The sequence below is a fragment of the Lotus japonicus genome, chromosome 2 (assembly GCF_012489685.1).
Source record: "Lotus japonicus ecotype B-129 chromosome 2, LjGifu_v1.2".
Taxonomy (NCBI): domain Eukaryota; kingdom Viridiplantae; phylum Streptophyta; class Magnoliopsida; order Fabales; family Fabaceae; genus Lotus; species Lotus japonicus.
This window is the reverse complement of record NC_080042.1, coordinates 92,601,740-92,625,421: the sequence shown is the minus strand read 5'-3', so window position 1 is coordinate 92,625,421 and position 23,682 is coordinate 92,601,740. Positions and strand designations below refer to the sequence as shown.

General features: G+C 39.2%; 4 protein-coding genes across 10 annotated transcripts; 1 reads left to right on the top strand and 3 right to left on the bottom strand.

The window, feature by feature from the left end:
- Positions 1–882: 882 nt before the first annotated feature.
- LOC130741117 (1-aminocyclopropane-1-carboxylate synthase 6-like) lies at positions 883–4,057 on the top strand. Its single transcript, XM_057593920.1, has 4 exons — positions 883–1,751; positions 1,848–1,979; positions 2,570–2,730; positions 2,830–4,057. Exons 1-4 carry the CDS (start codon positions 1,401–1,403, stop codon positions 3,683–3,685), a joined length of 1,500 nt encoding a protein of 499 aa, XP_057449903.1. The 5' UTR covers positions 883–1,400; the 3' UTR covers positions 3,686–4,057.
- Positions 4,058–4,649: 592 nt separating this feature from the next.
- On the bottom strand, positions 4,650–8,578 carry LOC130741116 (probable LRR receptor-like serine/threonine-protein kinase At1g12460). 2 transcript variants are annotated; one of them, XM_057593918.1, is made up of 3 exons: positions 8,267–8,578; positions 6,516–7,841; positions 4,650–6,422 (listed from the first exon to the last, which is right to left on the bottom strand). In XM_057593918.1, exons 2-3 carry the CDS (start codon positions 7,685–7,687, stop codon positions 4,925–4,927), a joined length of 2,670 nt encoding a protein of 889 aa, XP_057449901.1. In that variant the 5' UTR covers positions 7,688–7,841; positions 8,267–8,578; the 3' UTR covers positions 4,650–4,924. The 2 variants fall into 2 exon arrangements, with proteins under 2 accessions (XP_057449901.1, XP_057449902.1); XM_057593919.1 differs by having other exon boundaries at positions 8,304–8,578.
- Positions 8,579–12,083: 3,505 nt separating this feature from the next.
- Positions 12,084–15,432, bottom strand: LOC130741115 (uncharacterized). Of its 3 annotated transcripts, none has more exons than XR_009020310.1 (5): positions 15,056–15,432; positions 14,573–14,809; positions 14,268–14,485; positions 13,109–13,397; positions 12,084–12,278 (listed from the first exon to the last, which is right to left on the bottom strand). XR_009020310.1 is itself a non-coding variant. In XM_057593917.1 (4 exons), exons 1-4 carry the CDS (start codon positions 15,284–15,286, stop codon positions 13,217–13,219), a joined length of 867 nt encoding a protein of 288 aa, XP_057449900.1. In that variant the 5' UTR covers positions 15,287–15,432; the 3' UTR covers positions 12,903–13,216. The 3 variants fall into 3 exon arrangements, 1 of the variants encoding a protein (XP_057449900.1); XR_009020311.1 differs by lacking the exon at positions 12,084–12,278 and adding an exon at positions 12,504–12,883; XM_057593917.1 differs by lacking the exon at positions 12,084–12,278 and having other exon boundaries at positions 12,903–13,397.
- Positions 15,433–16,138: 706 nt separating this feature from the next.
- On the bottom strand, positions 16,139–19,175 carry LOC130741114 (glyoxylate/hydroxypyruvate/pyruvate reductase 2KGR-like). Of its 4 annotated transcripts, none has more exons than XM_057593914.1 (3): positions 17,824–19,175; positions 17,012–17,182; positions 16,139–16,681 (listed from the first exon to the last, which is right to left on the bottom strand). In XM_057593914.1, exon 1 carries the CDS (start codon positions 19,060–19,062, stop codon positions 18,121–18,123), a length of 942 nt encoding a protein of 313 aa, XP_057449897.1. In that variant the 5' UTR covers positions 19,063–19,175; the 3' UTR covers positions 16,139–16,681; positions 17,012–17,182; positions 17,824–18,120. The 4 variants fall into 4 exon arrangements, with proteins under 4 accessions (XP_057449897.1, XP_057449898.1, XP_057449896.1 ...); XM_057593915.1 differs by having other exon boundaries at positions 16,139–16,515; XM_057593913.1 differs by having other exon boundaries at positions 16,139–17,182.
- Between the last annotated feature and the right edge of the window lie 4,507 nt (positions 19,176–23,682).

Sequence of the window (23,682 nt, the reverse complement as noted above, 5' to 3'; positions counted from 1 at the left end):
ATGCCATATGCCTTCTCTTGTGCAGAATTTCTGAATTTGTGACACCAAGAGCATTCATAGGACAACGGTCTATGGTCAATTTCTATTTTTAATCAGCAAAAGCTATTTGCAATAAACTAAGAAACACAAACACAAGCAATAAACTTTTAATAATAAACGTGAAATACCAATAATACCATCTCCCTCCTAAAAAAAGCTCCAGATCAGATCAAGTTGAATAACATGATTAATAACATAAACCTGGTTGCTAAAACCCCATGGTTGCTAGATGCATCACATAAAAACTCAAGTTGAATTCAGATCAGGAGATAAATTAATTAGAAAGATAGTCTCAACCAACATCACATTCTAATCTCCAGATCTTTAAGAGAATTTTATTGATATGAACAATGGTTTCAACAATGAAAAATACAATAAAAAACCTCTAAAAACCTAAAACTTAGCTGTAGATTTCAGTGCACCGGTTTTACATGAACAGGCGTATGCCGGTCAAATTGATCCTCCCACCCACACGTGCAGCGCTATAAACTTAGCTCACAAGATGATTGATTGGTCGCATCAATCAACAGAGAAAAATATTACAAGAGCTCTTTTACACAGCCAATGTGTGCTAGTTATATATGATAAAACAAAATCACACTCAAATCCAATCAAATGATTTCTTATCATTGTTTTCCAATTCTACCAACTGTAAAAGGAATACAGATAGTCTCACAACATGTAAAATAAAATTAAAATAATAACTTGTTCCATGATTACTAAGAACAACCACAAAAGTCTTGTCTTATCCCACTAAGTGTAAGTGAGGTAGGCTAAGACAACAAACTCGCAAGATAAAATATAGATTTCAGCTTATTTCAATCCTTAAAAAAGGTGATCCATTTGTGCTCTTGAGTGTCAGCTTGATTCTCTTTAACAAGAAATTATATGAGTGCGTGGTTTGGTTTCTCAGACCCTGTTCTCCCCCTGCTATGCAATCAATCCTTCACCATGGTTTCCATTCCAATCCCCTTACGCCGTCTCCATCATTATTGCAGCCTTCCATTTTGTCATCTTCTCCAAAATCAATCACACCCGTTGTGCCGTGTAAACATAATCAGCGGGGCCCATGGCTATTCTGCATTTTCACGCCAACCATCCAAATGTGCGAACACAAACAATTTCTAACTGATAGAAAGAAAAGCAAGAGGGTCATATTGGTGGAAAGTGTTTGGATGTGGAGAAGAAGAATATCCTGAAAGAGGGCCCATGCAGACAACAAGAGTCGAGTGAGTTTCATTCAAGATTCACGTACGTTTCCCTCTCATCCTTCGTTTGTGGTTCACACTCTTCTTCTTCTTCCTTTCATTTTTATTCATATTCTCTATCCTTCTTCATTGCAATAATCACTCTGCAATGAGATGAGAGTGATTGTGCCATTGCAAGGAGTTGTGCAAGGCACAGGTGGTCTTTTCTGGGGTTCCGTTATTCCTTGTGCTCTCTTCTACTTTCTTCAGCTCTACTTCAGGAACCGCCACCAACCTCACCCTCCTAGCCCTCCTCTGCTTCCCAATCAGGAGGTTTCTGCCGCTTTGCACCGCAGTCTCTCCTCCCCCAGGACTGCCACCGCCTCCGCTCATGTATCCACTCGAGCCAATTCCCTAAGTGTAGATTCTCCTTACTACGTTGGTTTGCACAAGGTCGCTGATAATCCATACCACCAAGTTCATAATCCTACTGGTGTTATTCAGCTCGGCTTGCCCCACAACACTGTCAGTTCCTCTCTCTTTTCTTCTCTTCTCTTCTCTTGTTTGCTCTTCACAACTACTTCAACTGCGAATTTCTGAGTCTTCTCCCTCTGTGTGTAGCTATGTGCGGACTTGATTCAAGATTGGATTCGCCATTATGGAACCGCCACTATTATGGGGACACCAACTAATTGCTGTGGACTCAGGATCGCTGGCCTTGCACCTTGTCATGGCCTCATGGAGTTTGAAGTGGTAATTTTTTTCCAAGGGAACCAATATGACAACAGGGGGATTTTAATCATCCTCATACTTTTATAACCATGCAATATCGTGTTGAGACAAATAGATATGGACGAATTTTGTTTTGTGCTATATGTCTTTTTACATTGGTTCATTTTATCTTAATTTTTTTTTTGTTTGGTTTTGGATGTATATATATGTGGATGCTTAACTATTTTGGGTACATGCTTTTCATCTGTTTTTTAAAATATGATTCTTGCTATAACAAGGTTAGACAATCACTCTTGGAGTCTTGGTAGTTGCTTTATTAGTGTTTTTTTAACTCGGTTCAGTCTCATTTTTATATATAAATAAAATTGAACTGTTTATCAGAACATGTTAAACCTTATAATGATTAATTCAGTTGATTGAACCTATGAAAGATGCCATGATCCATTATCAGTGTGATGTGGTATTGCACAATTGTGGTGTGCATAACATATTTGTGCAAGATGTGAAATTAGTCATCTCAACCTGATCTGCACTTGCTACTTATGCACGCCACACCCGCATCCTCTTGAAATTGATCTTTTATGTTTTTACTAAGTTCTCTAATACTGCAGGCTGTGGCTGAATTCATGTCTCAAGTTTTGGAAAAGCCAATTTTCTTCAACCCCTCACAAATGGTACTAACTGCAGGTGCCGCCCCTGCTATCGAGATTCTAAGCTTCTGCTTAGCAGATAATGGAAATGCATTCCTTGTTCCCACGCCTCATAGTCCTGGGTAACAATTAATTTCCAATCTCCAAACTCCCTCATTTGTTACCTGCTAGTATTTTCTCCCAAGAAAAGAAAAAATGATAGTTTTGAATACATGGTGCAGCTTTGACGGGGATGTAAAATGGAGAACTGGTGCGGTTATAGTACCTGTTCCCTGCCGCAGCACTGATAACTTCAATCTAAGCATAGCTGCACTTGACCAAGCCTTCAACCAAGCAAAGAAACGTGGTCACAAAGTTCGCGGAATTATAATAACTAACCCCTCAAATCCAGCTGGAAAATTGTTGAATCGGGAAACACTACTTGATCTTCTGGACTTTGCAAGAGAGAAGAACATTCACATAATCTCTAATGAAACGTTTGCAGGCTCTGTTCATGGAAATGAAGAGTTTGTGAGCATGACCGAAATCGTGGAAGCAGAAGTTCATGATCGGGACAGAGTTCACATAGTGTTCGATCTATCAAATGAGCTCTCTGTTCCAGGTTTCCAGGTGGGTGTTATCTACTCCTATAATGAGAATGTCTTGGCTGCTTCCAACAAATTAGCAAGGTTCTCAGCTGTTTCTGCTCCAGCCCAGCGATTGCTTATCTCCATGCTTTCAGATACAAGATTTATACAAACATTCATTGAGACTAAGAAACTGAGGCTGAGGAAAATGTATAATGCATTTGTGGCAGGATTGAAGCAGTTAGAGATTGAGTGCACTAGGAGCAGTGGTGGTTTTTGCTGCTGGGCTGACATGAGCAGGTTAATCCGCTCCTACAGTGAAAAGGGGGAGCTCGAGCTCTGGGATAGATTGCTGAATGTAGCTAAGATCAATGTTACCCCTGGATCCTCTTGTCATTGTATTGAACCCGGATGGTTCAGTTTTTGTTTTACTACATTGACTGAAAAGGATATTCCAGCAGTAATGGAACGGATTCGGATGATTTCTGAGATCACAAAATCACATAGTTGATATGGCGTCAATTACTTCAGCAAATTTAGTTGGTTTACTGATTCTTTATTCTTTTGGTGAAGCCGAATTCATCCCAAGGATGTAATCAATCATCAAGGGGTGGTTGGATGACCAGGTTTTAGGGAATGTGATGGAGTTGCTTCAAAATGATAAGTGTAAATTAGGACTTTGTATTAAGAAGCGGCTCCACGGGTGACCACTCTGCACGACCCGAATTTAGTTATTTGGATATAGCAGTTATTTTCCCGCCTTGATTTTGTTACATTTGCTTTTATTTATCAATGTAATTACATATCCTTCAAGCTTTGTAATTACATATATGGATATATAGAAATTATTAAATATTGTGTGTAAATAATTGAAAAAAGGCTATCATGAAGTGTTTTCCCTCTCAAGTTTTGAGACATGTTAATAGTATCTTCTCTGGGATGCTGGTAGTTGTTTTACCAGAAGTGCTCTTTGTGAATGCGTCAATTTTAACTTCCAGGAGAACCTAAGCAAAATTGGTTTTATCTGTTTAGCACTTGATGATTAGTGAGACTACAATTTATGAGGCATCACCATATCATACAAACTGATAGTAATGACGGTGAAATACTTTAGTATCAATTCTGGTTAGAAGCTGCAAGTTTGAGCTTCCAAGTAAACATGTCTTGAACTATGTAGAAATTGTAAAATCAAAATGTACTGAGCTAGAGGACATGGTCTTCATAGGAAAAGACTGTTTGTATCATGTAGAATATAACAGACTATTTATGTTTTCCAGTCAAGAGAATGGGGACTCGATGTTCTGCATGGAGGAAAATCATAAAGAACTCATCATGGCTACAGGCTAAGATGAAAGTTGTTCTAGTTAAGCACGATATGCATAATTCCGGAATCCATAATCCTCAGTCTGAATTGATGCGAGAGTGATATATTGCTAAAGAAAGTGAATTCAAGAGAAACTATTGAACACACAACACAATGGAATAAACAAATGCCTTTTATTGAAAATATTACAGACTTTACAGAAAAAAAATGGGTAATATAAAAATGAATTCAAAAGAATTTTTGTCCTTTTTTTTCTTTCTTCAGTTCTGAATACCTAAGTAACAGCCTTTCACCTCCCCCCTCTTATCCTTTTCATTCCAAATTTCCTTCCATGTATGCTCTATCTGATACCCCTACTTTGCTAGAAGAACTTATCAAATTAATCAATTACTTAAATTTTGAGAAGCATGGAAAAGTACTTACTGGTTAATGGGATTCCAATCCATTTCTAATGGACTCAAGGACCTGGACAACCTCAGCCATGCTTGGTCTCCTTAAAGGATCCTCCGAAGTACAAATTAGCCCCAATTTCATAACCTGAATCAATTCATTCTCAGCAAAGCCTACTAAATTTCTGTCAAAGCAATTTGAAGCTGAGCCAGTCTCCAACAAACCTCTTACATATTCACACAAAACCACCACCTCATTTGAGGTTGGACTTTCAACTGGCTTTCTCCCTGTAACCAGCTCCAAAAGAATGACCCCGAAACTGTAAACATCACACTTCTCACTCTGCCTCATGCTCTGAGCCAACTCAGGTGCAACATATCCAACAACATTGTGAAACTTGGTCAGACCATAATTATCCAAAATGGGAAGCAACTTTCCCAATCCATAATCAGACAACTTAGGTTCATACTTGTCATCCAAAAGTATGTTAGAGGATTTAATGTTGAGATGAAGAATCGGAGGTCGACAATCATGATGGAGATAGGCAAGGGCTCTAGCAGTTCCAAGTGCAATTTGGAATCTATGAGACCAATGTAATTTCCTATTACCTCTGCTAGTGCTTGTTCCAGGATAGCCAAACCCATGCAGATTATCATAGAGGTTCCCATTTGGGACAAACTCTGATAGAATCAATTGCATTGAAGAGGACCAGTAGTAACCTTGGAAAGCAACCAAATTAGGGTGTTGAAGATTTCCTAGCCGCCCGATTTCATGTTCGAATTCCTCCTGATTTCTAATCCTTCCCAAACTCTCGAGCTTCTTCACTGCAATTGAGACGCCACCTTCAAAATCAGTTTTGTAGACTGTACCAATTGATCCCCCACCTATCAGAGACTCCTTGTCAAGCAATGCTTTGGTACCCGCCTCCCAATCTTCATATTTTGATGGTAAGCTTTTGCTGAAGAGAACCAGCTTTCCAATTATAACATTTGATTCTGTTGACCCAAGAGGTGTGCTCTCAGCAATCATAATCTGGTCATCATCTTTTTTCCTGTGTCGAGCCTTAATATTCATGATGGTCACCAAGCAAACCCCAGTAAGAATTACAGCTGCAGCAACAATTGCAACAATAGCAGAGACACTGAGAACTTTAGTCTTCTTGCCAGGAGCTGACGGTGGTACAGTTCCGTTTGCTGAGCAAGGGGTGTCCAAAGGAGGACCACAGAGAAAAGGATTATTGGAAAATGCAGATGCATCAAAACGCTGTATGTTAGCAACATCAGGAATGACACCAGAGAGATTGTTGAATGAGAGATCAAAATGTGTCAATTTTTCTAATTTTCCAAGGGAAAGAGGAATTGAATCAGACAGTGAATTATGTGACAGATCTAGGTATTGGATCCTTGATAGGTTTCCTAGGCTTGGTGGAATGCTTCCATATAGCTGGTTATGATGTAGGTCAAGAGCTTTCATATTTGTCATTTTGTAAAGGGTCTGAGGAATCTCACCCTCCAAGTTATTACCAGAAACATTCCTGCAGCAACATATAAAACAAAAATATGAATTTAGATTTGTTTTGGAGGTTCAAGTTAATGTACAGCATTTTGAGAAAGTTACAGTTACTCACAGCTCAAGAAGAAACTTGCAATTGCTTATATCAACTGGAATTTCTCCATTGAGGTTTAGATTCTGCAAAGCCAGCAATTCAAGCAGCTCAATGTTGCCAAAACCCTTGGGAATCATTCCACTGATAGAATTATTCCCCAATTTGATAACCAACAGCCCTCTCAATTCCTGAATATTAACTGGGATAGTCCCTTTCAGCCTATTCAACTCCAAGTCCAAGAGCTTCAAGTTCTTGCATCTAGTTATGCTGGAGGGAATCTCCCCATCCAAATCATTCCCTGAAGCATCAAAGATTTCCAATCTCTCACTACATGAAGTGATCTCAGGAATCTGTCCTCTAAACCCATTGTAAGATACATTGAAGTAGGTAAGATTTTGCATTCCAAGGATGCCAAATGGGGCCAAATCAGAGAATCTATTACTACCAAAATCCAACAGCATGAGACTTTTGCATGCTGAAATCTGCTCTTGCACACTCCCTGATAAGCCATTGCTTCTCAGAGACACATATGATAACCTTGGAATGCCACAAATTCCTGAAGGGACAACCCCACTGAGATTGTTGAATGAAAAATCAAACCCTTCAAGGTTGGAGCAATTCACCAAGGACACAGGAATTGGACCAGCAAGATTGTTATGAGAAAGAGAAACAAACCTGGTTTTGTAGCAGTACTTAAACAAAGCCAAAGGTATCACCCCAACAAAGCCATTTTTTGACAAATCTAGAAACCGAATGTTAGGCAAATCACCTATGAACTCAGGGATCGAACCAGATAACGCATTGGAGCTGAAATTGATCTTCCACAATGACTGAAGATCAGCAAATTCTCCTGGAATACTACCCGAAAACCGATTCCCGAACAATGTCAAAATCCTCAACCTCTTCAACCCTGATAGAGCAGGGGACAACACCCCACCTAAGCTAGTGTTCCAAAGAACAATTCTCTCCACAAACCCTTCAGAGTCACAGGTAACACCATTGAAATTCTGGCAAGGGTCTCCACTAGAAACCCACGAAGTCAAACTGTTGTGTGGATCTTCTGTGACATTTCCCTTGAATTGGAGCAAAATCTCCTTCTCTGTTGCTGGTGAGACCATGAACACAGAGGAAATGAAACAGAGAATGGCGCAGAATAGAGCATGAGAGAGATGGATTTTGCAGTGCAGTCTCATGCTCGAAACAATGTGATCATCACCCCTCAGACATCATAGTTCTCGGAACCAAATTGGTTCCTCAGCCACCATGTTTGAGGTTATGTGAAATGTCGGTGCTATGAGAAACAAAAAGTCACGACCTTGACCAAGTGTGAGCATTCCCATTAATTGACTGAAATTGAACCAGAGAGAAAGAGACAAAAAAATAAGACTTTTTGTGCAAAGTGAAGTTCTTTAATCTAAACAAGAGTGCCCATCTTCTCCTTCTGGGTTTTACATTAACAAAGATGATATGGGTATAGTGGTGTTCAAATGGGGGGCATGAAAATTTGAGCTTGAAGAGAGAGAAGGAATGGGAGGAGTAAATGAATTGAATTGAATGGAAGATGGTGGTGGAAATGGTGGCTGTAGCTTTGCTGGAAAGGAAGCAGGTGAGACAGTGAGAGGGAATTAAATAAGCATTGCTTTAACAGGTTGGGGTATATAAATTCAGAGATTGCCACCAAGTGAAGCTTCAACCACGTGCAGAGTGACATAGAGAGAGAGAGAGAGAGAGAGAGAGAGAGAGAGAAGTGACTTTGAGGAGGGCAATGATACCTTTAACAATGTTTGTGTGTGTGAGAGCTTCAGTTACCTGTTCTTTCTCTCTCTCAGCACTTTCATGTCCTGTCTGTCCTTATTGCCCGGTATTTATTCTTCACCACCAACCATGTTTCCACCACCACCACCATCACCGTAGTCACTGTCATCAACCCCATCTTAATGAGCACCAAATAAATAGAGGATATGATATGAGGTAGGAACATTGGGGGAAGGAAATAAAATAAAACAAAGAAGATGAGATGAGTGGAAAGGAAAGAGAGTCAAGGTGGGTGTTTGTTTCTACTTGTACCGTTTTCTGGCGAAGGGTTTGGTTTGCTGTATTCAATTCAGAATTAGAAATGTTATTAAGATTCACTGTAAGGATTTTTTATTTCAGTTTTTAACCATCCTTATAATTTAGTAAACTCTAAATAGATTTCAATAAATAAAAGAGCAAGTGTTGGCAATAAATTATCAAATTGTGTGTTGGGAACAGCACTCTTCTTCAAATTATAACTCTCATTAGGGACTATTTTCCTTGGCATTCCTTGAAAGAAAAATGGTAGTAGCACTCCAACATTTTTTTTCATTACATTAGTTGAAATTTATGTAGAGTCCACTAAAAGTGTGAATCACACTTCTAATTTAGTATAATTTACATGAATTTTTATCAATTGAATGAAGAATGCTGTAAAAAAGTGTTAGAGTCGTGTTGGTTGTGCTTCATCTTCACCCTAATTAGCACCTGATTATGTATTACCTACAAAATTAAAATAGTCAAATCTAAACATTTAAATGGATAAAACATTAAATATGCTGGCTTGAATTGATTGACATTTAATTATTTTCAATTCTTAAGGAGTGTGAAAGAGAATTTTTTTTAGAAGAAAAACTTAAGTGGACCAAATGTTACAGCTAAGAAAGACCTTATGGCTTATACATCTTGTTACGTTTAATTTACTTGAATTAAAAATATTGGAAAATTAAATGCCTTACAAAAATTTAACATACTTTATAGTCTGCTACAATATTGCTCTCTCGATGCACACAATTGATCCTGACGTTCCACTCTCGTGCTAGAAGCTGACGAATAGAACCAAGCACAAGAAACTCTGCATGTCTTTGAGAAGCTGCTTCATCTGTTATTATGGAGGCCAGCTCTGCACAATCAACATCACAGATCACTCGCCTAAACCCCTTCTCCCAGGCTAATTGGAGAACATCTCGCATCGCCACGGCTTCTGCTCTGAACGCACTATCTCCAGCCTCCCCGGAGTAGCAGCCCACCACCCAACGGCCAAGGTGATCCCTGATAATTCCACCGCCACCAATCCGCTGATTACTATCACAGAAACTCCCATCAGAATTGCACTTCACCATGTTGGTTGGAGGAGGAGACCATGCGTTACACAGCAAAAGATCAACCTCTTGGCTGCTACGAATCCAATCGTCGTGATCATGAGAGAGCCGACGCCAAGCCACTTCGAAAGGCCACGGATGAGCGTCCAACAGCAAGTTGCAGCGCCATTTCCAAGCAGCCCATAACCCAGCCAAGAAACGCACACCATGAACACCACGAGACAGGGAGGTCACCCATCGCTCGAGCTCAGAGCAGCGAAAATTAGCCCAATTTGTTGCCCCCAAACGCTGCCAAAGATCCCAGGATTGCGGGCAATCCCGCAGGCAATGAAGAGCATCTTCTATGCCGTTCGAACACCGCGTACAGGTAGCATCCGCAGCCAGATGACAACGGGCTCTCAATTGATTAACCTGGATCGCATTATGTAAAACTAACCAAACAAACACTCTAACCTTTTCGGGCACTTTAAGCTTCCAAACCCAGTCAATCTTACGATCTCCCTGCTGGTCATGAGCACAACCATTGAGCCACGCATAACCATCCCGAACCGTGTACTGACCCTTATTACCAACATTCCACACCCACCCATCACTCCTCGCCGCACAGACAGTAGGCTGTAAGTCTGTGAGTTTCTGCTGCACTGAGAGCGGGATCATAGTGTATAAACGATTGAGATCCCAAACATTACCCTGGATAATATCCTTCAACTGCAAATGAACATCAGCGATATTTACGAAGGGCAATTGATGAGCAATTGGACCTGTACCGCTCCAATCCTTGTACCACAGCGACGTCTCTCCATTCCCAATCCTGAAAACCATTTGCTGCCCCACTTGATCTCTAGCCCGAAGGATGCCCTTCCAGAGCGGCGAATCCTTCTGCCTGGGTTGAACACTGAGGATAGACGAGTCCTTGATATATTTATGGTCAAGAACTTTCACCCAAAGCTTATTTGGTTTCTGGACCAATTGCCAAACAGCTTTCCCTAGCAGCGCCGTATTAAACCTGTTCATCTCTTTGATCCCAAGACCACCACAATCTTTATCTCTGGTTAGGGTGTCCCAATTCACCAAATGCCAGCCGCGATTACCACCATGACGGGACCAAATAAAATTTCTAACCAGCTGGTTTATTCTTTCATTAAGCCATCTAGGAAGCCAGAAAACTTGCATGGAATAAGTTGGGATAGCAGCTAGAACTGACTTCGCCAAACAAACTCTACCTGCAAAATTCAACATGTTAGTTTTCCAAGAAGCCAATTTCCTTTGGATATTATCCAGAAGGTATTGGAAAGCATTTCTGTCTCTCCGTCCACCATGCAGCAGAAAGCCCAAGTATTTGCCCAAATTATGAACAAAAGGAATAGGAGCAATATTGCGAACTTCATTGCGGATTGCCTGGCCATTCAATTTCGAATAATGTTTAATTGACATACTAATTCCACTTCCACTTTGTGAGATTAGGTATAAATGAGAGAGAAATGAATGATATGATTTGCGATGTGACAGAAAATGCAGAGAGAAATAGGAAGAGAAATAGATGGAAATAAGATGGAAGAGAAACTGAGGTGTGTATGTATCATTACTCTTCAATTTCTCCTCAACGTTTTTTTGTTCACTTTTGGTTTTTCAGTTGTCTAAGAAGCAATAATGATATATACACACCTTATTTCTTAAACACTTCATTTCCACCTCTTTTTATTCCATCTCTCTCCTCTTATCATCTATCACATCTCACACTTTCTCTCTCTTACTTTTTCTTTTCTTTCTATCTCTCTCCTCCTTCCACCTCTCTTCACCTCAAAGAGAGGTGTGAAGATAACATTATTCGTCTAAGAAGTAAGAAGTCATTCTCTCTTTAACGTTACCTCCTCCATTTATTCAATTTTGTCCTCTTGCATTTGACTAGTAAAGAGGGATCAGAATCTCTTCTTCTCTTCTGTTTCTACTTAATCAACGATTAAAAAGAACAACTTTTGCTATAAAAAAAGAACAACTTTTGCAAATGACATATTGACACGTACAACACGAGCATGTGACTGAATAAATAAACGCAGTCCTTCAAAAGGTTTCCCCTTTTGCCACGGTTTCATCCACTGCCGTGTTTGGAAATGCTTTCATTTAATGTGTTCTTCTATTCCATCTAACGGACCCCCATCTAACTACTAATAATAAGTCATGGCTGGCATATTAATATTACACACTAGTGGTCCCTACTCCCTTTTGTTTTTGCCCTCTGATCTTAAGTTCAAGATTATACAAATCAAGTGATTAGCGAAGCTAATCTCATCTAATCTCATTTAATCAAGTGCTCTATAATGATTAATGTTATGGCAATGTTACGGCAAGATAAGCTTCCTGGACCCTGGTAGACCCTACCTCCAGCAAAAGTGTACACCTATATTCTTGACCAATGTCCCCAAAAAAGAAAACAAATAAGGGGCCAAACTGACCCAGTTCATTTGTAGTGGCATTGAAATCGAATATGTACCTGTGTGCTCATGTCATTATGAATGAGAGTGTTCATTACATAGAGACAATTGTTCAAGACATTGGCTTAAGTAACGGGGAATACAACGATAGAAAGGTTAAGCAGAACAAAACACTAAATTCTCTGCTGAGCTGTGAGACGCTGATCTGAGACAGAGGACAACAATATGTGCTCCCTCTGCAACAATACAAAGTGTATCACATATCTTATACTACATGGAAAATTTTAAGACACCAAGAGAGTGGAACTAAACATAATGATCAAAGTGAATTCAGTGATTATTTTATATTTCTATTTCCAATTTTAATGGTTAAATTTGGTTCAACTGACTTAAGTAAGATAGTAAGTAGTATTATTTACTGTAGAACATGATCATGATCTTTCATTCTCCAGTAAATTAGGTTATACAGGAAGTGACGTATATATTTTAATGTTCCAATCTATGCCTTAGTTGGCAAAGTAAATCCCCCTTGAATGAATGGCCTGGATATTTTTACCATATTCATTACAACTATCATGACAAGCTCGCACATGTATAAATCTTCAAACATTGATACAAGTGACAAGGTATCATTAAGGGGAAAAGATCAAAGCAATTTTACTAGAAAGAAAGGAAACTCGTTCGAAAACAACAGTGAATCTAAAATTGTGGTGGGCAGAAGCCAAAGTTAAGAGAAGCTGCTTCTGTCCATCAAAGATTTGACTTCATCGTGATGAACAAGTTTCCAAAGATGCGCTTCTCCCCCCAATTATACAATCATGTTTTCTGTATATACTACCTCCTGTCCATATTAAAAGAAATAATTTGAAATCTGTACTGCATTAATTTTGCTTTTACTTCATATACAAATTCAAATGATATCAAAGCACAAAAAAAGAAACACAACTTCTGTAGACAACAAACTGAAATAAATAAATAAAATGCGGATTTCAGTGGTGTTAGCATGTTCCATTACCACCCTTTAAAACATTTGACAGTCAACCCTCCCAGAGATGAGGTTACTTACTTAGAAGACCACACTCAGCTATGTCGTGTTCATCAATATATGGCAATATGAGAGTTATTGGAAGCAGCCTCATGCAGTCAGCAATGAACCCAGACTAAAACTACAGGATTATTGCAATAGCAGCTCATCCCCTTTCTGTAACTCTTTGAGCCGCCTCTTAGCATAGACTGTGATAAAATATACCGTAGCTACAGTTATGCACAAGCCAACAACATTGAGGACAATTTGCACGACAGATATAGTGTGCTCTTTATGTGAAGCATTGGCCAACGTTCGGATCAAAATTCCCCTACAATGAAAGACAAGGAGGTAATAAATTCAACAGGATATTTTGCATCACTAGTTCCTATCTTTGTGAAAATTACAAACAAACCAACATTTGAAAATACATGTCATATACTAGGATTGATCATCACTGAAGGGGATATCATCAATACTATTAACTAACAAAATGCTTTTGATGGAGATATATATATATATATATATATATATATATATATATATATATATATATGAAACCAAAGCAAAGAAATGACAATTAAGATATATAGTATTGCAGATCAGGTGATATAAGTTTTCAAAAACGACCTGAAAGGGCAGAGAGAAAATAAGAAGAAAAAAATGTCAAACATAGAATTGACACAGGAATTGTCTTATTGCTGCTAAGTATGTATACATTTTCAACATAAAAAAGATAAGAAAATATTGTATCCAGCTGGTGGGTGGTGAGGATCAAGCAGCCAATGAATTCAATAGTCCATAGCCATAACAATTCAACAAAAGAAGTTTATCAGAACAGTAGTTCCACATGTCACATATTAGTCTCACCTTAATCAGATCAGATATGTAACACAGCTAATATGACGAAATGCAACTAATCAATTTATTCAAGAAGCCATCATATGACACCTTAATGAAACAATTATCACTCAATATTGTTCAAAATATACTCATGATGGAGGCATAGCTAGCCATCATTAATGGCTACCCTCTATACCTTTTGATGTACATGAAAACTTCTACATCTACATACAAGTAATACATTTATTTTACATACAAGTAATACATATATGATAAGTAATCCAAGTATTCAAATAGCTATAGCAAACCAAAAGCAAGCTCCTAGTATAACCAAGTATATTAGAGAGGGAGACCCTACGTATAGAGTGAAACAAGTACTTCTGGCACCATTCCTACCAAGGATCCGCACAAGTAAGGGCCATACTTAACAGTTGTTGCGACGGCACAATAGTTGAAGAGAATATACGGGAATGGAGAAATCCTTATTAAAGTAATTGCTTGAAACTGATGAAACCAATTTCCTTCACCGGCAAATCTTAAAACAGAAGCTTTCTTTGGATACTTTTCTAACCACCCCTGCAAAGAATCATGAGTAATATCCTAATTAGCACAGGTGAGGTAAACACATGAACACAGATGCGAACACTGAAGACATGTACTTACTTCGATTTTGCGATGGAAGATTGAACCAATGAAAAAGGGGAGGGATACTCCCACAGCAGCTGCAGAAATTATTAGCATGAATCCTAAAACATAACCAAATAGCATTCCAGCCATCCACATGGAAGGTGAAGAGGGCAAAAGCAAGGTAGGAAATAGTGCTATAGAACCAAACAACATAACCGCTAACTCCGAAGGACTGAATCTGTTCCTCTCCCAATTTGTTATTGGAATAATCACCTAAAAATAAGAGTAATGTACATACATCATCAGTGACATAAGTGATTCAACATTATAATTAAAACACAATTATTCACTTTTCAAACAATCATTTGCCTGCAAGCAATCTATATATAACCTATCTATGCATGACTTGTTCATGAAAATTGAAATTTCTAAGAAGGAAAAACAAGCCCTAAAACACAATTAGGTCAAGCAATCAATGTAAGTGGTGATTTGGAGAATGAAGGGAAAAAGTGTGAAAACCTTTTCTATAAAAAAGGGTCCAACCCATTGGAAAACAATGAAAGCCAATAGCCCTAGACATAGGAAAGACGCCACCAATTTAACCCAAAACCATAGCTTCGCAGCACCTCGCGGTGGCGGAGAAGGAAGTGCGACCTCCGATTGAGAATCTTGAGTTCCCCACCGTAATTTAACGTAGTCACCATCGCCCTCCCTTGAGCGACCACCGTCATTCCCCTCCAAATACGTCATCGGGTTTGAACGGCGGGCTCACCGCCACCGGCAGGGGAAATCGATGCGAAGATAAGCACAGTTTTAGGCTCGGGAACCGTTTGTAGAGATTCGTGATTCAGAATAACAGAACAACCGTCGATGCCCGCGAAATAATCAACCGATTGGAGACTCAACTCAACCATTAATAAATATCTAAATTTTTATGAGAATAAAATATCTAAATTTTCGGTTTGTAATTTTTGTAATATTATTATATATAAGTTTTTTTTTGTTACAAGAGGAAAACTAAAAGCTCAAGAACTAACTACTAATAACGTCACTACAAAAGTACTCTATAACAGCCATCGGTGGCAGTCGCCACAACTGTCTTGGGGAGACCTCTCTCGATGCCTGCTTCGCCATGAAATCTGCCGCTTTGTTCTTCTCACGAGGTACCACTGTATGGAGACATTCCAATCCCATCTGAATAGCACTTTGTTTTCCGATGCACAAAAAAAAAGCTTAATAGCACTTTGGACTCCTCTTTTTTTGAGATATGATTTTTCCTCTATTTTTTAATTAATTAAATTCTTATACTTTTAAAATTAAACAATTTTGTTACATCAAAAAATAAATAAACAATTTTGGTCCATTTAACGATTTTAATAACTAAAAATCCTTTTGAGTATGGTACACCCTCTTTGTTACAATAAGTAAAACCCAAATGAGAGAAATTTCACATGGGAGGATCTTCTCCCCTACAATCAAGCTCTCTCTAATTTAAAAGGTCATGTTATCCTCTTCTTACTATTCACTGAAATCTAATTTTAAAACTCATTATGATATTTATTAAACTAGTCAATCATAAATAGAGCGGTAATAAGATGGGCATGAAAAATTGTTTCCTATCTATTTTCAATCAGATCAAGAAATCACACAATGAGGATGAACTAACTATATCTTTACAATTGTTCAGACACTGAGAAGCAACAACATAGATATCAAGAAGCTCAAACAATCTTCATTTATCATAATCACTAGAATTAATATTAACAGTGGTGCTACACATGAGGAAGGTCCTTAGGCAAGAAACGCACAAAGCTTAAATGGAAAATAGGGATCAATCTTTGCCACCTTAATATCTGCTGCTGCAACACAGCGCCTACAACCCATTGCTGACAAAGCACCTGACACAGCTTTGACAAGCTATAGATGCCGCCATCATGTCGTTACCTCTGCAGTCCCATGTTATCATAAGCACTCCAGCGCTGTTGCAAATCATTGTCGCTATTATCACATAAATTTGCAGATACTTCACACTTATTCTGAGAGCAGAATGTTAAGCATGACCGGAAATTTTCAGCATAACATTTCCTGCTACAAAGATATACTTGAAACAGCTACAAAGAGCATAGAAGAAACTAATGGGCCTTCCTGTCACAGCATTGAATCAAATTCCACACAAGAGTATGCATTGAATTAATACTCCTTGGCAAATGAGAATGGCTAGAGGAAGGAAATGTAACATGCCTATAAAGTAGCTTCTCCACGACAACTTCTAACATTACAAGTTGTTATATGGTTTTAAAGGGAAGAAAACCGATGAATCAATACATAATTTGGACTGAACAGTGAACAATAGCAAAGTTGTCCATGGTAACAGTAAAACAACTAAACAAAAGCATAATCAGCATAATAAAGCTAGGTTAGGAAGAATACTGTAATTGATGTGTATTGCAATAACTGTTCTATTGGGGAAAAAACCTGTTATTGGAGCACAGATACGTGGCAGTCCCTTAAGACAGCAAACCACCACAATTTGAAGCCGTAACAGTACAAAATGTGTTGCTATAGTATCAAAATGGTGGCTGGAGCAAAAGAATTGGCATCCATAGCTAAGGAATTGGTTTCTCCATAATGGCATTGGAATTGCCCCTACAATAATGTTGATGCATATGAAGCATCAGGGGAGAGACCAACTAGCTAGTAAATGAGGCATAGCAGCAGTTCAAAGAACTAAGTTCTATGAGGGGAATAATAAAAATGAACAAATTCAAGACAGAATCCAACTAGAAATATACATATGAGCAATGCAATGAAGAAGCATCCAAACAAACATACTTGAATCAAACAAAGAAGACCTGTCCTAGAAGAACTGTGAATATAGAGTGTGAATATAGAGCGACAAACAGCAGCATATTAGTCAACAGATAAGCCAACCCAAAGATGACCATCCTCAAAGCAAACTAAAATCAATGAAAATTAGCATTGATTTAACATACACATGAATAAAAAAAATTGAATGTCTCTAAAACTGAGAATGTGTTGATAACCATCAGGGATTCAGCACAAGATCAACAGATTAAATGAAGAGAAATGCTAGCAAGTTCCTTACAAACTTCAATGTGTTAGGTTTAATTTTTATGGAGACCAATAAAATACTGCACAACATGTGAGTATGTGACCATGTGTTATACTTGTGACGACTCTGTAGTAGTCTCCATTTTATCACCTATTCACAAACTAAATAAGCTAGTAATGGGATTCCAGTCTTCCCCTGAAAGCAACACACTTACACTGAGAAGAGGAAAATATCTTGGCTGGTAATCCAGAAAAGGGAAATCAAGGGAAGCGATTGTCAAGGGAGGTGATGGTGGAACAGCATGGCATCATCTGCGTCCAGTTTGGCGGAGGAAGCGATTATCAAGGGAAGGATCAACGAAAGAGATTTGAGCAAAGAAATGTGAGACCACAAAGTACTACAACTCACTTCTTGCATCTCATTCCCGCACAGATAGCATTTTTCTGATACTGATTGATGTTAATGTAACTGAATGCAAGTAAACCAAATCTCATGTTGCAGACCACAGATGTTAAACCAAGGGAGTTAACAGTGGTTTTCCAAGGAAATGAGCCTCCAGGTTTCCAAGGACAAGTTCAGCCATAGCAAATCTAGTTTCTACTGTGGCGGGTCCAGCATGAGGAACCAAGACAACGTTTTCTAACCCAAACAGCTCTTCAGGAACATGAGGCTCATTCTCAAACACATCCAGCCCAGCTCCACCCAAACGACCTTCAACCAATGCAGAGACCAGCTCTGCCTCATCAACATGTGTACCTCGTCCAATGTTAATCAGAAACCCCTTGGAACCAAGTGCATCAATAACCTTCCGGTTGATGATGTGATGGGTTTCCTGTGTAAGAGAGCAAGCAACAACTAGTATATCACAGTTGGATGCTAATTCAACGACACTAGGGTAGTATTTGTATTTTGATTCTGGTTTCTCAGTTCTAGAATAGTAACATATTGGACAGTTAAATCCTTCAGCTCTCTTCGCAATTGCGACTCCAATCCTTCCCAGTCCAACAATGCCAACGGTTTTCCCAGAGAATTTAGTGGTCAATTTGTAGTCACCTTTCTTCCATTGCCCGCTTCTGACGTAGCCATCACACTCGCAGATCCTTCTGAGGAGTGTGAGGATCAAGCCAATAGCCAAGTCGGCGACATCATCGGTCAACACGTCGGGGGTGTAGGTGACGCGAACACCCTTCTCCCTGCATTTGTTCAAGTCAATCTTGTCCACTCCCACGCCGTAGTTTGACACGATCTCCAGCTCCGGCAGAGCCTCGATCAGCTCCGCGTCAGCGCCGGCTCTCGCGTGGCACACGATAGCGCGGATGGAGGCGGCGTGGTGGCTGAGCAGCTGGGATTTCTGCGGGTAATCCCACGTGCGGAACACCTTGTAGCGTTTCTCTAGCTCTTGTTCGAGGTAGGGCTGCAATCGGCGAACAAGGAGTACCCCGATCGATTCCATTTCACGGGGAATTAGAGCTAGGGTTTCGAGATTGGGGATTGCAGAGGATTCGATTGGGCATGTGGAATTGCAGAGTTAGAGTACCCCGATTCGAATGGGAGTAGCCCGGGTAACTCAACTCACTCACGCACGCTAACAACTCTATTTATATATCCCTTGTTTTTTTTGGGTAAATATCTTACTTTTAGAGAGCTGGATTTGCCACCTCAACCATTAGATTTCACACCCCCAATTTTCGGATTTTTAAGTTTCGAATTATTTCGGAATCATTAATTCGTGATTTGTAGTGTAAAATATATGTAACACCCCACTTTTGAGTGAAAAAGTGCTTCGCAAACCTTATTTCTGAAATATTTCGGAAACTGAGTTTCCGTAAGTGGGGTGTCATTTCTAATGAGTGGGGTGCCAAATCTAATGATCTTACTTTTACCTAGTTGTTTATGATTAAGAAAATAAGTTTCAAAAAAAAAAATTGTTTGTTTGTACCAAAAAAAAAAATTGTTGAAATTTGTTACTAACTAGCAATGTAATTTTTAATAACTTTATGTTTCGACGCATAATCATCTCCGACCATCAGTTTTTATACTCTTACCTCTTACTCCACAATCAATTGTGGACCAGAGTTAGAGCACTGCTGTTTTGGCGGGGATTATTGCTGAGTGTAAATAGGCAAGCATGGCGATCCTCAAGGTCGATCAAGTGACTTCAAACCTCTGTTTGGGTCTCATTCTTAACGACTAAGGCCCTCATCACTCCACCTCGTCTATTACAAGCTTTGTAACACCCCGATTTCGGTGGCGTCACTTTAGTAACCAAAAATAACTTAATGCGGAAAAACGTGAATATTTGTTTTTCGATAATAATATTAGAGACTAAAAGAAATGAAACTCAACAACTAAAGATAACAGAACTAATGTACAATAATAATTACAGCCCCCGCTGTAAGTAGCAACCTCGTCACGAGTAACCTCCAGTGACGGAAAGTAGAAAAAGTGTAACGCCCGTAGGCAAAATGTACAATCCCAAAAGGATAGGTCAAGTGTCAGCAACACAAGCCCTCAAAAATAAGAATAAGTCAGAGCTATGACACTAACGCCCAACCTTAGTAGACTCTAAACACCCATCCTCTATACTTCCATCATCGACTCTCATCTGGTCATGCATGAAGTCCGGGTCCACGTCGAAGGCTCAATAGTAGTCATTTCGCTCCGGGTCTTCCCCGAACGACGAGGAATCACGAAAGAATCCATCGACGACATCTGACAAAAAGGGCATACATAGCCCCCCAAACACAGGTAGCACGTGCAAGGGTCAACTTACGGAATATAGTATAGAGAATACAAGACAACAGATAAAGTATAAGGGGTATATATATGTTGTATATATACATATAAGTTCTGCATTGCCTACCCTAAGGTTTAAACATAGCATGTTATCAAATCTCTAGTACAATTCAATCATCAAAGCACATAACGATATTTATCAACATCTACTCATCAAAACACATAACGATGTTTATCAACATCAACTCATCCAAATTCCAACGAATATAATTAGAGTGCATGATATGTCAATGCAACGTCAATCTCGATGATTCCGGAAGAAGTAGGCTGGGCACGATCGAGTCGGTCCTAACACTGGCATTGTGTCGACCATAACCCTCGAGTGTCACTTACAACCTTGACATAGCCGGATCAGTCCTAACCCTGCGGGTCGACTTTTCCCTCCGCTATGCCCGACAATCAACAGGTCGATCCTAACCTTACGGTCAATCATATCCCCCGTCGATGCCCGAATTACCCGAAGGTAAAAACTGTACCCGAAGGCATAAACTGTACCCGAATGCATAAACTGTACCCGAAGGCATAAACATTATCTCATGATGATTTTCTCGAATCATCCGACTCATCTCCATCCGATGGTCAAAAACTGCTCAACGAGCAAGAGTATCAACATACTCGGAAACTATCAATTTCCCGGCTTATCCCTCGGATAGCCCAACAACACAACTGCTCCCAGAGCACAAGAGTATCAACATACTCAAAACTTATCAACTTTCTCAACACTTGGATCCGACGACACTTCTCGTTTTCCAAAACTAAGATTCGACTCCTAAGCTTCCTTCGAGATTATTATCATTACTTAAAGATTTAGAGGTTGTTTAAGGTCTTATGAGTTTTCGTTACAAAATAATTATCCTTTTAGTCTTATCGCAAAACTTATAAGTTCTCGGGATCTCCTAATCCCCAAATGGCTCCAGAGAATGTCTCGATCCATGAAACACCATAACAAGGCCCGAATCTCATTCGTCCTATCAAACTTTCTCAAAAATCTCAAAATAAAATCGGCATGACCTGCCCGCTATTCTCACTTTTCAGAAACACAGATTTCATTGAAAAGGCATAATTCAATCAACACAGTCAACAAACATGTCATATATCAACACATCTCAGAATAAACACGTAGCACTTAGCATATAAAGCATGCACCACACATCCTAAATTACCCACATAGCACATAGCATGTAAGTCAATCTCAAAAACAGTCAGTAGATGAATCATCTACATTATCAGCCGAAGCCTCAGAAAACATTTTTCCAATTAAACACAAACAAGTGCATAAACAATAAATCAATGTCGAAAGCATCGACACCTAAAGCATTAACTAGCAAGGTAAGTTGCCCTTACCTTTAGTTATTCCAGCGTTCTCCTCAAACGTTCCTTCACACTCTATGCCTCCTTCTCCTTGAAACTCCTCAAATAAACCTTAGAGCAAAAACCACAGAATTCCATCATAATCAGTCAGAAACTCAGCAGTCCATACTCACTAAGGTTACACGAAGTAGCACATACTCCGAGGTACGATAATCTAGCGCGATAGAACAAGTTTTCGAAAAAGGAATTTCCCCCCCCTAGGGTAGCTCACGACCACTATTCACAATTAGGTGGGTCGATTTTTCTTCGATCAAACTTGGTTCCTAGGTTATTATTAGTCGTAACTAAGGGTATTCTAAACTCGGAAAAATTATCGGATCGAAAACTGTCGCAAGAGTATTTTGGTCATTATTTTTAGCTCAGAAATTCAAAACTGAAATTTCGAAAAGCAAATTGGATGGGGACGTCACCAACGACGTTTATGACAACTAATCCTACTAGCACTAAGCTAAGGCGATAGTTTTCAGTCCAAAGGATGAAGCTTTGCCCCAAAATGGGTATTTTAAGCTGAATTGAAACTCGACGGTAGTTTTTCAAGAATCGGCGCAGTATTATTAGCTAAACATACTCAGGAGAACGTAGGGAAGATGTTTAGAATCAAAAATGAAGTTATCAGGATAGTTTTGCAAAAACCTCAAAACTATGAGCACAGAAAGACATAGAGAAAAGCTATGGAAAAGACGATCAAAGGTAAGGATTAGCGACTATACCTCGATACCTTCAAGCAGCAACTGTCGAATCAACGATCAAGCACGAAATGAAAAAAATCTCTCCTCCTCCTCCTCCTCCTCTTGTGAAGCTCGCGGCCTTGTGGGTAGAAAATGGTGAAGTTTTGTGATTTTTCTCATCTTTCTTGCTATATATAGAGGTTGGAAAAACGCGGGAAAATGAAAGTTTCGCGAATCTGATTTTTCCGGCTTCATTCTCCGTGAATTCTAAGATAGGTTTTGGCGAAAGAATTCCAAAACTAAGAAAAGGTTTCCTTGTATTTTAAGTGACTAATGCAAAGTCGGTGTAAAACTATTTTACCCGATAAGTTACTTTTTGCATCGAATGTCGGAATAGAAAACTTCCTTCTGCAGAAAGATTGAAATCATCAAGAGAAATTGGTGTACGCGTGTAGAATCTTCATTAGAAGCTCCGAATAGAAAAAGTCTTCATCGTCGGTTGATTCTAGGGTTTTTGAACTATCAGGGTTTTGGTTTCGGCAAATTTCCGAGGATTGGAATCGGACGTTCGTACATCCTAGAGTTTCGCCTTGAAACGATTGTGATATATGGAGTAAGAGGAATTCTAACATTTCTCTGAAGATTTTTGGAATTAGTTTCCATCGTGACTTTAAGCGTAAACTAGCTATTTACTAGGGTTTCTGCCCTAGGTTTAAGCGTATAATGATCGTGCTATAACTTTTATCGACTTCGATACAATCCTTAGACTTTTCCTGAACTTTCCCTTTCACAAATTTATTTCATTCGACAAACTCTTGTTCAGGTTTCCCTTCACGATACATCAACCCTAATCGTGAATAGGGTTTTATTCACTTATTCTAAACTTAAAAACTTGGGTCTTACATTACTACCCTCCAAAAAGAAAGTTTCGACCTCGAAACTTAAGGGTCAGTATCAAGTTCCGGATATTATTCCTTGATCTTTCCCTCTAAATCCCATATAGCACCGTCCGTGTCTTTGTTCCAAATAACTTTCACCAAAGCACTCTGTTTTCTCCTCGATTGTTTCACTATTCCAGCCCCAATGCTGACCGACGGCGTCTCAAAAGACATATCATCTCCCAACTCTATGTTTGTCCGGTTTGACCACTTGCGTCGAGTCTCCGTTGGAAATAATATTTGTTGGCATTCGTGCAATCGCACAACCTTAACCACTTGCTCCTTTGCTTTTGTTCGTCC